General features: G+C 31.3%; 1 protein-coding gene across 4 annotated transcripts in view; it reads right to left on the bottom strand.

Moving 5' to 3' along the window:
• LOC143044707 (folliculin-interacting protein 1-like) overlaps positions 1–17,590 on the bottom strand; it is a 72,743-nt gene extending 55,153 nt beyond the window's left edge. The window contains exons 1-6 of one of the 4 annotated variants that reach the window (XM_076216793.1): positions 17,436–17,561; positions 11,417–11,476; positions 8,584–8,701; positions 5,770–5,868; positions 4,524–4,627; positions 1,730–1,801 (exon numbers count right to left, since the gene is read on the bottom strand). In XM_076216793.1, coding sequence (XP_076072908.1) covers positions 1,730–1,801; positions 4,524–4,627; positions 5,770–5,868; positions 8,584–8,701; positions 11,417–11,476; positions 17,436–17,515 — 533 coding nt within the window. In that variant the 5' untranslated portion in view covers positions 17,516–17,561. Of the gene's footprint in view, positions 1–1,729; positions 1,802–4,523; positions 4,628–5,769; positions 5,869–8,583; positions 8,702–11,416; positions 11,477–16,916; positions 17,076–17,435 lie in introns of those variants that run through there. The other 3 variants (XM_076216789.1, XM_076216790.1, XM_076216791.1) reach the window with 3 other exon arrangements.
• Between the last annotated feature and the right edge of the window lie 906 nt (positions 17,591–18,496).

Below are 18,496 nucleotides of genomic sequence, written 5' to 3'. Positions count from 1 at the left end.
ACCTCATGTTATTTAGAATCTAATTAAGAAGTCCAACTGTCTATTTGTTAAGAAATGTGTTGAGATGCTGTTTTATTAGTGTCTAATCATATATCTTCATCTCTTATATACCCATATCTTCTTTTATTTGAATTGACATATACCCCTTATCTCCTTTTATTTGAATTGACATATACCCCTTATCTCCTTTTATTTGAATTGACATATACCCATATCTTCTTTTATTTGAATTGACATATACCCCTTATCTCCTTTTATTTGAATTGACATATACCCATATCTTCTTTTATTTGAATTGACATATACCCCTTATCTCCTTTTATTTGAATTGACATATACCCCTTATCTCCTTTTATTTGAATTGACATATACCCATATCTTCTTTTATTTGAATTGACATATACCCCTTATCTCCTTTTATTTGAATTGACATATACCCCTTATCTCCTTTTATTTGAATTGACATATACCCCATATCTCCTTTTATTTGAATTGACATATACCCCTTATCTCCTTTTATTTGAATTGACATATACCCCATATCTCCTTTTATTTGAATTGACATATACCCCATATCTCCTTCTATTTGAATTGACATATACCCATATCTCCTTTTATTTGAATTGACATATACCCCTTATCTCCTTTTATTTGAATTGACATATACCCCATATCTCCTTTTATTTGAATTGACATATACCCATATCTCCTTCTATTTGAATTGACATATACCCCTTATCTCCTTTTATTTGAATTGACATATACCCCTTATCTCCTTTTATTTGAATTGACATATACCCATATCTTCTTTTATTTGAATTGACATATACCCCTTATCTCCTTTTATTTGAATTGACATATACCCCTTATCTCCTTTTATTTGAATTGACATATACCCCATATCTCCTTTTATTTGAATTGACATATACCCCTTATCTCCTTTTATTTGAATTGACATATACCCCATATCTCCTTTTATTTGAATTGACATATACCCCATATCTCCTTTTATTTGAATTGACATATACCCCATATCTCCTTTTATTTGAATTGACATATACCCATATCTCCTTCTATTTGAATTGACATATACCCCTTATCTCCTTTTATTTGAATTGACATATACCCCTTATCTCCTTTTATTTGAATTGACATATACCCCTTATCTCCTTTTATTTGAATTGACATATACCCCTTATCTCCTTTTATTTGAATTGACATATACCCATATCTCCTTTTATTTGAATTGACATATACCCATATCTCCCTTTATTTGAATTGACATATACCCCTTATCTCCTTTTATTTGAATTGACATATACCCCTTATCTCCTTTTATTTGAATTGACATATACCCCTTATCTCCTTTTATTTGAATTGACATATACCCCATATCTCCTTTTATTTGAATTGACATATACCCATATCTCCTTCTATTTGAATTGACATATACCCCATATCTCCTTTTATTTGAATTGACATATACCCCTTATCTCCTTTTATTTGAATTGACATATACCCATATCTTCTTTTATTTGAATTGACATATACCCCATATCTCCTTTTATTTGAATTGACATATACCCCATATCTCCTTTTATTTGAATTGACATATACCCCATATCTCCTTTTATTTGAATTGACATATACCCCATATCTCCTTTTATTTGAATTGACATATACCCCATATCTCCTTCTATACATATACAAAATCTATATATTCACAAACCTGTATATAGATTCTCTTGTCTGATGGTTTTCTGGTATGAATACTTTTGTTAACATCATTTGTGATGGATTTCTGAGAATAAAAATATGCTATTATTGTGTAATTAATAACTTTCTAAGATTGTTTAACCTTTTTTAAGTCAAAACCAATGTTGTTGGAATAAAATCAACTTTATATGAATCAGTTATAAATATTACATATTTTCCATATAGTGTTGTCAATTTTGGATATGTATGTGATATTGTTTCTAGGAGCATTGAAGCAAGATAAAATAAATTGCCTATAGTCATTATCATATGTTTTTTGTTAGTTTTGTTTCAAACAATATTCAAAGTTTTCCGCTTTTTGTCGAGCCTTCAACTTTAGTCGAAAAAGCGAGACTAAGCGATCCTACATTCCGTCGTCGTCGGCGTCGTCGTCGTCGGCGGCGTCCACAAATATTCACTCTGTGGTTAAAGTTTTTGAAATTTTAATAACTTTCTTAAACTATACTGAATTTCTACCAAACTTGGGCAGAAGCTTGTTTATGATCATAAGAAAGTATCCAGAAGTAAATTTTGTAAAAATAAAATTCCATTTTTTCCGTATTTTACTTATAAATGGACTTAGTTTTTCTGCGAGGAAACATACATTCACTCTGTGGTTAAAGTTTTTAAAATTTTAATAACTTTCATAAACTATCCTTGATATGTACCAAACTTGGACAGAAGCTTGTTTATGATCATAAGATAGTATCAAGAAGAAAATTTTGCAAAAATGAATTTCCACTTTTCCGTATTTTACTTATAAATGGACTTAGTTTTTCTGCGAGGAAACATTACATTCACTCTGTGGTTAAAGTTTTAAAAATTTTAATAACTTTCATAAACTATCCTTGATTTGTACCAAACTTGAACAGAAGCTTGTTTCTGATCATAAGATATTATTCAGAAGTAAATTTTGTAAAAAAAAAATTCACTTTTTCCGTATTTTACTTATAAATGGACTTAGTTTTTCTTCCAGTTAACCAGAGACATATAATACATTATATGTCTCTGAGTTAACATTACATACAGTCTGCAGTTAAAGTTTATAAAACATTTATTAGATTCATAAACTATTCTGGATTTTTTACCAAGCTTGGAAGCTTCTTTCAATCAAAATACAGTACAGAGAGGGAAATTTTTATTGATGTTTTTCCTCATTTTTGTTGAGTCTGCGATTAACAGCAAAAGTAGGCGAGACACTGGGTTCCGCGGAACCCTTACAAATTTTTAAATAATGTTGAGTGAAATCACTTTTTTTAGTTCATTTTTGACTAGAATGCATAAGAGCGTTTCTTAGTATACGCTTTATGAGCCTGGCACAATGTCTTAAATATGTTAAACTAACAGAGAGTTTGTATCCAATCATCCTAGTGTAGAGATTCACTTGTGGGTTTATATGCTAAAGGTCTTGAGTCCATTCCTAGTACATGTATAGTCACTGGATTTTTTTCTACACAAAAGCTGGTCATTTCCTTATAGATATTTCTAAGTTTAATTGTCGATTTGTCATTCCTGTTAAAATGTTATTGAACAAAGGAAAGCATGCAGAACAAAGAAACTCAAGCTAGGAAGATCTTGTAGGGATGATCAAGCTCAGATCACCCCTGTAGGAACAAAGGAGCTTGGAAGTTATATCACATCTGATTTCACATGTGCATAATTCTACTCTTTAGTCTTTACTATGCCATTTACTTCTATCATGACAATTTGAAGGCATAGAAGAATCAGCATATTTCAATTGTATTACACAATTTTATGTTATTTAAGTTTTGTATGAAATATGCACAAGCATGTGAAAATGCAATGTTCACAAATCATTTTAAAACAACATATGGTCTTAAATTCTGAAGGCTTCAAAATTTTCACTTGATTTTTGTTCTGCAAAAAACTATTAAAAATCAACAAATTTAAAAACCCTTGAACATGCATGTAACTTTTGCTCAAACTATGAAAACTGATATCCATGACTAAAGTACTTTCACAGTACCAGAAAGGTACTGTTTTACCCCTTTTCTTAAACAGTAAGGGCCATAACCCTTAAAATCAATCCCAACCTCCTTTTTTTAGTATGGAACCTTTTGGTACAATTTCATAGAGATCCATAGACATACATTTAGTACTCAAGTTATAGTCTGGAAACCAGAAAAAAGGCTTGCTTTTGGCCCCTTATTCCTATTTCATGTATATAGTTTGGACAAATACAGCTAAAATCAATCCCAAACCTCTTTCTGTGGTATGGAATATTGTGGTATATTTTCATAGAGATCCACACATTGATACTGTAGTTATTGTTAGATAACAAAATAATTCGAGAAGACAGCGACAACAGCAAACATGTACTGGTAACATTTTAATTGCACCAACATTCATAACGTTCATTTTGATTGGATAACGTCACTTATTTTCATGGCATCAATTCACAATTGATACTATGAAATATATGGCAAGCGCATATGACAGATTTTAAATGTATGATTTGACGTAGTTTTCTGTCAGTTTCATTAGAATGGAGATAGCAATATTGTATTTTAAGCTCTGACGGCATCAATTGTTGATTTGATGGTCGCAAATTAAGTTTGGCAAATCTGGAATCAAAATGAGTATGTCAAAATCAAATGACTTAACCACAGCTTGGGAGACCAGCAGAACATAACTGATTATTATTTTCATTAAAACTGTATTGAATTATTTAAGTTATGTTGCAAATCAGTTTTTATGTATAGGTACATTATTTATAAAAAGAAATACTTATTCACAATGATGTTTACCTGAGAAAGTGAACTTTGAATGAAGGGCCTTTGTAGGCCATTCCAACAGACCCAAACATTAGTTCCTCCAATACTTTTACATCTGATCCCATTTTTCTGGTGAGCTGAAATTCATAAATTAGGCTTATTTATATAAATATTAATTAAATACTATCAGCAAAGCCATTTTAAAATTAAAATTACAATTCCAGACAAAATCTCTGTCTTGATAAAAAATGTTTCCCCATAACAAAAAATAAATACAATTTGAAATTTAAATTTACATGCATATATTTATCTATAAATATGAGAAACTAATATAAAAAAAAAGAATATGACTTATTAAAGCAGTGCGAAATTAAAATTCAAGAATTTCAAAAAAGATACCCAATACTTATATATAAGTAATGTCCACTTTAGAAAGAACTGCAAAATTAATTGATAAAAATAAATATCCCAATTCTGAATTCGAAATAAACTATATCATGTATATCTGTAAAAAAAATCAATAAAATAATTCTGTTAACTTTAAAATGTGTATTTCCATTGATTTCGATTACTTAGATGCAATTTATTTGACCATATTGTGTATATACACATATATAAAAATCAAGATAATTATACAATTCACTTTAACACTGCAATAAAATGCATTTTTTTCAAAGTTTGGATAATTGAAACAAAACTTTGAAAATGAACAAGGTTTAATAAGATAGACATAGAATTATTGGAGAAAAGGATGCATGATGCTGATTTTTGTATCCTATAAACATGGCTCTCAATGGCCTGATTCCTAGAGTATTGACCAGCCCGGGAAATACTTTGCTAACCCAGCTTTTTCTTGATAGCTTTGTGCTAAATCAATGAAAAAAATGTGCATTTTTGAAAGGACGGGGATTCTTAATATGTTCTATGGACAATATTGTGTAAGAGCAATGAAAGAGATTGGGCAGAAATTGTATATATATTTGAAAGGACCATCATCCTTTTTATGAACAGTATTGTGCAAAAGCAATTTAAGACTTTGTGTGTTATTTAAAGGACTGGCCTCTTTTTTATGAATATATAGTACTGTGCAAAAGCAATGAAAGAAATTTTTTTTTTAAGGTTCCGGCCTCTTTTTAATGTTTTTGATGAATAGCAATGTGCTAAAGCAATGAAGGATATTGTGCACTTTTTTGAAAGGACTGGCTTCCTACTTATGGACAGTATCTTGACATGTTTTACATCTTTAATAACACATTGAGAGATGAAATTTTTTAATTACCATATACTTTGATGGTACATGTTTCTTGTTCATTGACAAATCTCCATCAGAACATATCAATCTGTTCTGTATACATCCTTTCTTCCTTAAATGACAACCCTGAAATTATGAACAATACCAATTGGTACACTACATGGTAAACAGTTGTCATATTAGTATAAGCTCAAAAGCCTAATATAATTTAAAAAAAAATAGAATATAAAAAAATGCTTTGCTGAGCCCACCCAGCCTGATACAACCAAAAAGGTTGAACCCTGAACAGCTGGGGCAAATTTGGACACAATATTCAAGCTTGATACTGTCTGAATTTGGATTTTGATCAAATTTTTGACATAATATACATATGTAGCCTTCTGACAAAAAATATATGGTCTGACTCCAAAATCTAACATGTCTTAGATTAGATTTAGCATATAAAACCAGATGCTCCGCAGGGTGCAGCTATATACGACCGCAGAGGTTGAACCCTGAACAGTTGGGGCAAGTATGGACACAACATTTAAGCTGGATTCAGCTCTAAATTTGGATTGTGATTAAATAGTTGACACAGCATAGGTTTCTGACACAGAATGAATGTGGTCTAATGAACTTAAAATATTTGTTTTGCCTTTGAGCAATTCACTATGCTGTTGAATATAAATCCTCTCAAAAAAATGTTTGAAGAAATTTTCTTTTTATTTATGAAATCTGAAATGAGAAAAATTTACCCACCCCCTTTTTTTTCACATCCCCCTTTCCCTTTTTCCAAAACTGATCTCAATTCAAATTCCTAATGGAGTTTGCAACAATAACTACTCATTTAAATACATCATAAAATATTAAAATGTAAAATAAAGTGCTTGTTATCACTGAATGGTAAAGATTGTTTTAATTTATCAGTTGGTAGTAAAAGTGAATATACATTGTATATTGTATAAAACAATGATTCAAGTTGATTCAACTACTATTCTGGACAAAGAAAGATAACTCCAATTGAAAATTTCTTGCTATTGCACAATATTGTGCAATTAGATATTCCTTGCTATTGCGCAATACTGTGCAATTGAAAATATTTGCTATTGCACAATACTGTGCAATTGAAGATTTCTTGCTATTGCGCAATACTGTGCAATTGAAAATTGCTTGCTATTGCACAATACTGTGCAATTGAAGATTTCTTGCTATTGCTGAATACTTAATATAATAATTTTGGATCCTGATTTGAACCAACTTGTAAACTGGGCCCATAATCAAAAATCTAAGTATATGTTTAGATTCAGCATATCAAAAAAGCCCAAGAATTCAATTTTTATTAAAATCAAACTTAGTTTAATTTTGGACCCTTTGGACTTTAATGTAGACCAATTTGATAACAGGACCAAAAATTATGAATCTACATACACAGTTAGATTTGGCATATCAAAGAACCCCAATTATTCAATTTTTGATGAAATCAAAAAAAGTTTAATTTTGGACCCCGATTTGGACCAACTTGAAAACTGGGCCAATAATCAAAAATCTATGTACATATTTAGATTCAGCATATCAAAGAACCCCAAGGATTTTAATTTTTGTTAAAATCAAACTAAGTTTAATTTTGGACCCTTTGGACCTTAATGTAGACCAATTTGAAGACGGGACCAAAAATTAAGAATCTACATACACAGTTAAATTCGGCATATCAAAGAACCCCAATTATTCAATTTTTGATGAAATCAAACAAAGTTTCATTGATTTCTATTTACTTATACTAAAGTTATTGTACGAAAACCAAGAATAATGCTTATTTGGGCCCTTTTTTGGCCCCTAACTCCTAAACTGTTGGAACCAAAACTCCCAAAATCAATCCCAACCTTTCTTTTGTGGTAATAAACCTTGTGTCAAAATTTCATAGATTTCAATTTACTTAAACTAAAGTTATAGTGCGAAAACCAAGAAAATGCTTATTTTGGCCCTTTTTGGACCCTAATTCCTAAAATGTTGGGACCAAAACTCCCAAAATCAATCCCAACCTTCCTTTTGTGGTCATAAACCTTGTGTTAAAATTTCATAGATTTCTATTCTCTTTTACTAAAGTTAGAGTGCAAAAACTAAAAGTATTCGGACGACGACGACGCAAGACGACAACGACGCCAACGTGATAGCAATATACGACGAAAAATTTAAATTTTTGCGGTCGTATAAAAACCACATAAGTTTAATTTTTAATCGTTCAAGCCTTAACATGGACTTATTTGAAAACAGGCCCAAAATAAAAAATCAAATGCACAATAAGGTTCAGCAAATCATACTTGAAGTTATTTAAAACAGTCGTATTTGTTTTGAATTGAAGATTTCTTGCTATTGCTTAATACTGTGCAATTAAAAATTCTTGCTATTTTGCAATACTGTGTTTTTGCGAAATACTGTGCAATTGAAGATTTCTTGCTATTGCGCAATACTGTGCAATCGAAAAATATCTTGCTTTTGCCCAATACTTTGCTTGTACAACATGTACAATACTGTGTGCTTTTGCGCAATATTGTGCAATTGAAAATATCTTGCTATTTAGCAATACTGTGCAATTGAAGATTTCAAAATTTTGAAGTAAAAAATGAACAGAACCCCCCAAAACAATCCTCCCAAGTTCGATCCCAGCCTTACCTTTGTGGTATGGAACCTTGTAGTACAATTTATGAGAGATCCATACACTTACACACAATTAATTGTCTGGAAACTTGAAAAATGCTTGTTTTTGGACCCTTTTATGCCCCAAATTCCTGGGATTCTGCAGCCGACAACAACTAAAGTATTAGCAACTATATTAGCAACCTTAAAACAATAAATAAAATTTACCTGCAATTCTTCTGTTTTCCTTAAAGATGTAGAATCATATAAAATATTTCTATCTCGTTCATTATCATGGTATAACACCAACCTTATCTTAGTACGCTCTAATTTTGGTGGTTTCCATCTAAAACAATAAACATTTTATATTGTAATAATTTGAAAAAAAACCATCATTTTCATTGAAAAGTATCTTTGATTTTACTTTTTGTGTATTTTTTTAAATCCACCGTAATATTTATTCCAAGACTGAAGTACTATAAATATTTTTTTTTCTGAGACAAGTGCCTGTGCCCCTACCGGTTAAAAATCTCTTTTTGTATGTAGCCCTAAAAAATGATAGAGACTTATAAGAAATAAATAGATGTACATGTACCATGACCGCATGCATAGAGAGACTATTTAATATTTATAAGAAATAAAGAGATGTACATGTACATGTACCATGAGCGAGAGGCTTATAAGAAATAAAGAGATGTACATTTAACATGAGCGAGAGACTTATAAGAAATAAAGAGATGTACATATAAATTTGTACCATGAGAGAGACTTATAAGAAATAAATAGATGTACATGTACCATGAGCGAGAGACATATAAGAAGTAAAGAGATGTACATGTACCATGAGCGAGAGACTTATAAGAAGTAAAGAGATGTACATGTACCATGAGCGGGAAACTTTTAAGAAGTAAAGAGATATACATGTACCATGAGCGAGAGACTTATAAGAAGTAAAGAGATGTATGTGTACCATGAGCGAGAGACTTATAAGAAGTAAAGAGATGTACATGTACCATGAGCGGGAGACTTATAAGAAGTAAAGAGATGTACATGTACCATGAGCGGGAGACTTATAAGAAGTAAAGAGATGTACATGTACCATGAGCGAGAGACTTATAAGAAGTAAAGAGATGTACATGTACCATGAGCGGGAGACTTATAAGAAACAAAGAGATGTACATGTACCATGAGCGGGAGACTTATAAGAAATAAAGAGATGTACATTTACCATAAGCGAGAAACTTATTAGAAGTAAAGACATGTACATGTACCATGAGCGGGAGACTTATAAGAAGTAAAGAGATATAAATTTACCATGAGCGAGAGACTTATAAGAAATAAAGAGATGTACATGTACCATGAGCGAGAGACTTATAAGAAATAAAGAGATGTACATGTACCATGAGCGAGAGACTTATAAGAAGTAAAGAGATGTACATGTACCATGAGCGGGAGACTTATAAGAAATAAAGAGATGTACATGTACCATGATCACATGATGCACTTGTTGCAATTTCAAGGAATAAAGTTCCATAACTCCTCAATGTCATATCAGAAATTTATAAAAAAAAAAAGCACACACAAAGGAGTCATTTCATAAACCAGTCACCAAAGTTTCATGTTTTTTTAGTTAATGTCCGACATGGTGACTACAGACAGACAACATTATAATACCATAACAGGTCTTGTAAACATGCATATAATAATTAGAGTTAATTTTCTCAAGTATGACTATAAACATATTTGTAATTATATGAATGACTAATCTCTTAACATGTCTTTAATAGGTACCATAAAAATACTATGAATTTGAAATAGTAAGTAATTGGGGACGAAGTACCCACATCAAAGATCCCATGAATTTGAAATAGTAAGTATGACCCTTACTTCCAATGGCTTAACACCTCACACATTGTACATCATGTACATGTAGTATAAACCAGCCAAAGAAAAAAATATAAAAATATGATCATTTTTTCATGCATTTTTTTGTAACTTGAAGTGGAGTAATCTATAAACATAAAAACTTAATTTAAGTTGATCATGATAATGGTGCAGTAGGATAGTTTTCACTGACAAATATGACAAAGCATCATCAAGTATTTACCTGCTTTTGGCTTGGGTAAAGTGAAAGAAATACACTGCATCAGCATACATTGTACATTCTACTATTATGAGTGTCATTAAAAGAATTATAAGGCAGTTATAAAGTGTGTGAATGCGGGTGAATTGAAATAATCAGGTCATTTTGAACAGTGAATGCTTAAGGAAATTGCATGGCACATACAGTGTACACAATACATAATAGTAACATCACCTTTAAAATACCATTCATAGTTCACTTATGATCAGAGTCTTACTTCTTTTCATGAAAAGATTGAAAAAGTTTCTGTATTCTGGTTGACAGATGACTTAAGCTTTAAACCTGATGATCATAAAATAAACAGTGTAAAAACTTGTAATATCTTTGAATTTAATTAGACAATTAGTTAATTTCTTTTTTTTGCCTGAAACTTATATGTATATATTTTAAAATTACTTGTACAGTATCAATCCTTATATATACTAATTACTATATATAGTAAATTACTTCTTTATAAAGCCAAAAGGAATGAGCAACTACAAGTGTTATAAGAAAATGAACTTTGAATGGCATTTTATGGGCATATTATACAGTTTTGATCCCACAGTGAATTTTTTATGAAAGTTTGCACACAAGTATGTTTATCTAATTTAGAAAAAAAAAAGTTAAACAAGCCAAATTCCATTTCTAAAAGGAGTGGTCAATGAACCCGTTTTTAAGTTAAATCAGTTTGACTAATAAAGCTGTTAAAATTGTATCTTTTCCGATATGTCAGATTGCTGATGTGAAAAATAACATTTGAGGTTGGCAACATCATTACCCCCCCCTATAACCGTATGCCCTTAAGATCAGTACGGTACAATGTATATGCAGATAAATTAACTTTTATTTTTACCAATTCCTAAAATGAATTGAAATGTACATGTGTGAATAGGTTTCTGGTATTGACAGGAAGTGAGAGATATATAAAACCCTTACACAGATTTCTTAATTTCTGTGTCATTTATACCATTTTCAACCCACTGTTTACAGGTAGTTCTGAAAAGCAAACATACTTGAACATGAAAATGCTAATTTCAGTATAAAGTCATTTTCATTTCATTGAGACAGCTTTCTTGCAGTTTGTAAATTTTTCTCAATTTAAAAGTAATGTATATATTATGTATATAATATTACATGTATTAGTTAACAAGTAATTGAATATTATAAGAGAAATCCTTAATATACATGTATGAAATGCCTAACAACAGTTGTACACATGAGGATGATGCAATATTCCATGTAATTAATATTTTCAGGAGACTTAGCAGTTACTTGAAAACATGTAAAACATATGACTTCTATATGGAATATTTTTTTTAACTTGTTGATGACATTGCTGACAAGAATTGTTCATGAAGAGTCCTTACAAGGCCCAATAGATAGACACCTAGTAGTAACATGTAAACCATGAATATGTGTTACAGTACAGGGGACAGAACTTTATGAAATCAAATTCATTTTATTACCAGTATTGTTTAATTTACAGTTGAGAAATTGTTACAGAACATGCAGACCATGACATACATGACATAGTTAAATGAAGATTTATCATGATCACTTATGAATAAATTACTAGGCACAATGAAACCATGCAGTCAATAACAAAATTCTCAAAACTGAATTGTAACGTTTCCTCCAGTGACATTTTGCCTTTTAAAACTGTTAGTCATGAAAGTATGAAAGTGTAAAAGTCAAATTCAATGTTTCACATTTTGAATGTTATATCTTTTCTTACATTTAATCATATATTATTTATAAATTAAAATTCCACATACACAAAAACAAGAGGCTCTCAAGAGCCTGAATCGCTCACCTGTATTTCAGAGGAGAAGATTTTAAATGTTAGCAAACTTGTTGAACAAAGTCAAATTGTGTAAAATTGTCTTTCAAGGGCAATAACTCCTTAAGGGATCAATTGACAAATTTGGTCCTTGAACTTTTTTGTGTATCTTACTTTACTGAACATTATTGCTGTACACAGTTTATATCTATATAGCTATCTACAATAATATTCAAGATAATAACAAATAAATTGCTTCGCTGAGTGCAGCCTGATACAACCACAATGTCGAACCCTGAACAATTAGGGCAAATTTGGACACAATATTCAAGCTTGATACGGTCTGGATTTGGATTGTGATCAAATTTTTTACATAATTAAGGTTTCTGAAACAAAATAAATGTGGTCACAATGTTACAAATCTATTGAAATTTCTTCTTCAAACTATTTTAATTTAAATTAAAAAATTTGAAAAAATAGAAAAAAAATAGGAATCCCTTAAAAAAATTAATATTAATTAATAGTAATCAATCATAACTTCTAAAAATAGATTAACAGCTTATCATCTCAAGACAATCTTATCTTTTAATACATAATTTACAAGCAGTGTAAGGGAGATAATCAAACATATATATATATATATATATATATATATATATATATATATATATATATATATATAACAATATTCTTTAAATAGAATTGGATTACCTCCCTTACACTGCTTTTAAATTGTCTAAATTGTCCTTTAACCAGAAAAACCCTTGTTTTTCTCCCTTTTTTGCCCCTAAGTGCTAAATGATTTCAGCCATAACCCCCTTCCTTTTGTGTTTATAAACATTGTGTTTATTGATATCTAATTACTTATACTAAAGTTATTATCTGGAAACCATCTGTCTTCGGAAGACGCTGACAACGCTGCCGATGTGATACCAATATAAGGTTTCCGACACAGAATGAATGTTGTATAAGAACTTAAAAATTTTAAATTGGACATTAACCTTTTATGGTCCAATATCCAAAATCTAAATACATTGTTAGATTCAGCATATCAAAGAACCCCAAGAATTCAATTTTTGATGAAATCAAATAAAAACAGGCTATTATTTGAACTTGGAATTATTTTTAATTATGGAATTTGCATAATTTCTTGTGTTTAAAATTTTTAATAAATTCCATGTTTATTTGGTATTATAATCTTTTGAGTGGTTAATAACACTTTCCATAAAATGTATTTTGGTTAGATAGTGTTGTGCGCGGCACAGTACATTCTATTGAAAATAAACTATTTTCTTTGTAATAGAAAGTGTTGTGCGCAGCACAGAACATTAAAGTATAGAATTAACATGGAATTTATTAAAAAAAATTTCAAACCAAGAAATTATGTAAATTCCATAATTGATGATAATAATTCCAAGTTCAAATACATTTAATAGCCTGTTTAAAGTTCAATTTTGGACCCTTTAGACCTCAATGTGGACCAATTTGATAAAGAGGGCCAAATATCAAAAATCTAAATGCATTTACATGGTTAGATTTAGCATGTTAAACTTAAAGAAACCCCACATATTCAATTTTTGTTGAAATCTGACAAAATTTAATTTTGGACTCCAATTTGGACCAACTTGAAAACTTGGCCCATAATCAACAAGAATGTGTCCACAGTACACGGATGCCCCACTCACACTATCATTTTCTATGTTTAAAGGACTGTGAAATTGGAATAAATTCTCTAATTTGGCATTAAAATTAGAATGATCTTATCAAAGGGAACATGTATACTAAGTTTCAAGTTGATTGGACTTCTACTTTATCAAAAACTACCTTGACCAAAAACTTTAACCTGAAATTTGCACTATCATTTTCTATGTTCAGTGAACCGTAAAATTGGGGTCAAAACTCTAATTTGGCATTAAAATTAGAATGATCTTATCAAAGGGAACATGTATACTAAGTTTCAAGTTGATTGGACTTCTACTTTATCAAAAACTACCTTGACCAAAAACTTTAACCTGAAATTTGCACTATCATTTTCTATGTTCAGTGAACCGTAAAATTGGGGTCAAAACTCTAATTTGGCATTTAAATTAGAAAGATCATATCATAGGGCACATGTATACTAAGTTTCAAGTTGATTGGACTTCAACTTCATCAAAAACTACCTTGACCAAAAACTTTAACCTGAAATTTGCACTATCATTTTCTATGTTCAGTGAACCGTAAAATTGGGGTCAAAACTCTAATTTGGCATTAAAATTAGAAAGATCATATCATAGGGAACATGTGTACCAAGTTTGAAGTCGATTGGACTTCAACTTCATCAAAAACTACCTCGACCAAAAACTTTAACCTGAAGCGGGACAGACGGACGAACGAACGGACGAACGGACGCACAGACCAGAAAACATAATGCCCCTCTACTATCGTAGGTGGGGCATAAAAATCTAAGTACATGTTCAGATTCAGCATTTCAAAGAACCACAAGAATTCAATTTTAGTTAAAATCAAACTAAGTTTAATATTGGACCCTTTGGACCTTAATGTAGACCAATTTGAAAACAGGACCAAAAATTAAGAATCTATATACACCATTTAATTTGGCATATCAAAGAACCCTAATAATTCAATTTTTGTTGAAATCAAACAAAGTTTAATTTTGGACCCTTTTGGCCCATAATTCTTAAACTGTTTGGACCGAAACCCCCAAGATCAATCCAAACCTTCCTTTAGTGGTTATAAACCTTGTGTTAAAATTTTATTGATTTCTATTTACTTATACTAAAGTTATTAACCGGAAATCATCAGTCTTCAAGAGACTCTGACAACGACGCAGACATGATACCAATATAAGACCATTTTTTTTTATTTTTGCGGTCGTATATAATAAAACCACTTATTTGACTCATCAAAAGACAGTAATTGTGTATATGTTAACAGTAAAAGAATTCCAGATATACAGAGAATATTCATTATTCTAGTGTTTACAAAATTCATAACAGAATAGACAGCCTCAAACCTCAGTCACACTAGGCCACAATTGCATTTTGATCTCTGAAAAAAATGTAGATTGCATTTAGGTTGTGGTGAGTTCTTCATGATCCTGATGACCATGGCCAAGTATGAACATGTTTTAAACAATAGTGGTGCTGTAGTGGGGAAATCAGGTCACAGTAGAAGTGTAGTGACAGCGCTGTTTGGTCGTGGTAAGATCGCAAAGGTTGCTGTACCAAGTTACCAACGTAGCGAAAACGTGATACTAGTCGGAGAGACTGCGCTTTGATCTCATGTCGATGTTACAACTACCTCACTAAGACCATCATGTTATCATTGCGACTCAACCATGCTGTTCAAGCCATAGTATGATTATAGTCCGCTCATGCCTTCCTTATCACACTCTTCTTACGACCTGACTATGTTCATACTACAGCTATTTAGTATTTTGAGTTCTAGCTATATATATAGTCATGCTCATTGTCACATAACATATATAAAAGCTCTTCAGGTTTTGTTTGAAACATCAATTTCAATTGAACCATGGAAACACAAGACCATGTTCATGGAGTAATGCTTCTACAATCATTAACACAGATACAAAATCTTAACAAGCCATAGGCGGATCCAGGGGGGGGGGGGGCCTGGGGGCCCGGGCCCCCCCTTTTGTGGGAAAAATGAGGTTGATTATATAGGGAATCATTGAAGCATGACTGGAGCATGCCCCCCTTAGGTTAGTCAGCGGGCCCCCCCTTAGGAAAAGTTCTGGATCCGCCACTGCAAGCAGGCTAAATTGTTATTGAGAGATCAAAAAGGACAGATAAGAAGAAATTTAGACAACTTAGGTCCTTTTGAGTTCGTCCTTGGCTATCAACCAAAAGGAGACTCCAGTGTGGGCATCAGTTGATGAAGGAGATACGATTCTAAGATGAACCTTCCTTCTATAATTTATTATAATGCCACCAGAGATGTTTGATCAACTTCTCAACATGACTTTGTTGTTTCCGAGAAAAATTCTACTAATAAATAATGAGAAATAGAAGGAATAGAACTTTTTTTAAATATGAAACACGGCTGAGAGCATATTAAGATCGTGGAATGATTGTGGTATGATCAAGCTACATTGTATAATCGCAGTAGAAGTGTGATAAGATTATGTTGCAATCAAATAAATCGTGGTATGGTGGTATTGAGAACATGAGCATAGTTAGATCATTATAATCATAATGAGGTTGCAGAATAAAGGTGGTGAGAAAGTACATGTGGTATAATCATGGCGGGATCGTTGCAGAATTTAATTTAGATCGCGATAAGCGTGATGTGATTGTGGTATAGTGTGTCAGTGACTGGGGCATTAGGCTTTTTAAAAACATCAAGTTGTTAGTTCTGAAGGTTCAGATTTTCAAATTTCCTTTAACTCGATACAAGTCAGGCAGTATTGCAAAGAAATTCCGTAACAATTACAAGTACATTTGTACTATAAATCAGGTAAATGTACATGTACACCATGTTCACTAGTACCAAGATTTGAACGACTTTTATAATTGAATAATTATTAATTATACATATACATGGACAAATGTATGTAACATGTAACTTCATGATTCGGAAACAAACTTAAGGAAAAGTGTTTGAAACACGATCATTCTGAAAAGGGTGTCAAACCTGTCATATGCTTTCACACTGGAACTCAAAAAGGCTAAGGAAAACATTCTGGTTCTCTGTTTGAATCTGCATCATTAACTGGTTTTATTCTCTCATATCACTACGGCTGGACCATGAATAAATTATTCACAGATTATAAACGTAAAAAGTAAGTAACTACAATTGATGATATCGGATGTGTATGACCTGGATGGTCATGTGCTTGTCACAAGTTTGTTTACATTTGTATGAACACGTCGTACATGTAGATATCTAAAAGTTTATACATATAAGAATTGAATCGATTGTCCAGCTTTTATCAGACAAACATGCGCGTCGGTTATTGTTATTTTCTTTTAAGACGAATAAAAAACCAGACCCAGTTATAAGACAGAAGTAAATTGATGTTCACTGGAGGACTAGGAGATTCCATGACCAAAATGCAAATTCACAAACCAATGTTTCTCGGGTTTTTGATGATTTTTTTAAAACGTAATTATTAGAACCATATTTTTTTAAACACATAACACTGGTACTTACTCGGACTTTGAATCTGTTCGCCATTTATCACCACTACTCCGAGAATTCGGGAACAACTTCTTCAGAAATTGTTGTGCCATATTGATTTTCCATTGAAATTGCCTCACATGACCCACTCTATTTAGGCCGATGAGGTCAAAGTAAAACCTGCTTTGATTGGCTAAAATCGGAATACCCCCTGTTAATCAATACCATGTGACAAACATTACCGCTTTCTTGGTAAAAAATTCACTAGACTGGATTCCAGCAGAGAGTGAGACATTTATACAGTCAGAGATATAACTCTATAGGGTTATTCCAGAAAATAACTTGCTTGTGTTATTACAGATACTTTCATGAGTTGTCTACTCTTTATTCCTTAAACTTTCTAAATCTATAATAACATATGCTTGTTATTTGTAAAATTATTTCTTTTATATAAATACTATATAGTGGGCTCTAGGGAACTCTTGTTACTTAACCGGATTTTCGATGTTCTAATGTCACAAGTGATCACAAGTTATCGGTAAACATTGCGCTGGAAGACATGTCAACCTACCTGGACACATTATTCTACCAATTTTTAAGGACCTACCGGGGTTCGAACCCACGACCTACCGCACTAGAATCAATGGAACACGCTAGCATACAACCAGACAATGCTGATCATAATCAGAAAAAGAAACTTGAAAAAAATATTTTCAAACAATACCAAAAATGTATTTCATACTTTTATTAAAGATAAATAAAAATCATGAATTGTCTTATACATTAAAGACTTCCATAGAAAAGGCGCTTCATGATTTTGTTTAAATTAATTATAAATAATTATATTTTTGGTCAATGAATTATTTTATCGATTAGCATTTGTTTCAGTGAGTTAATTTTTGTTAGTGTAAACATTGGTAACTATAGCGTTATCGATTCAAAAATAAACCAAGGAAAGTAATAAACCAGCATACTTATAGGGGGTGCTTATACTCATGAGTTACCTTTTTCATCTTTTTTTTCTCTTTTATTAATAAAAGAACCCATCTTCAACCAGTTTTGTAACGACATTTAAATTTGTTTAAATTTTTTTT

Source organism: Mytilus galloprovincialis, chromosome 9 (genome assembly GCF_965363235.1).
Source record: "Mytilus galloprovincialis chromosome 9, xbMytGall1.hap1.1, whole genome shotgun sequence".
Classification (NCBI taxonomy): Eukaryota; Metazoa; Mollusca; class Bivalvia; order Mytilida; family Mytilidae; genus Mytilus; species Mytilus galloprovincialis.
Note: the sequence above shows the minus strand (reverse complement) of the source record. Positions and strands in the feature narration are given on the sequence as shown.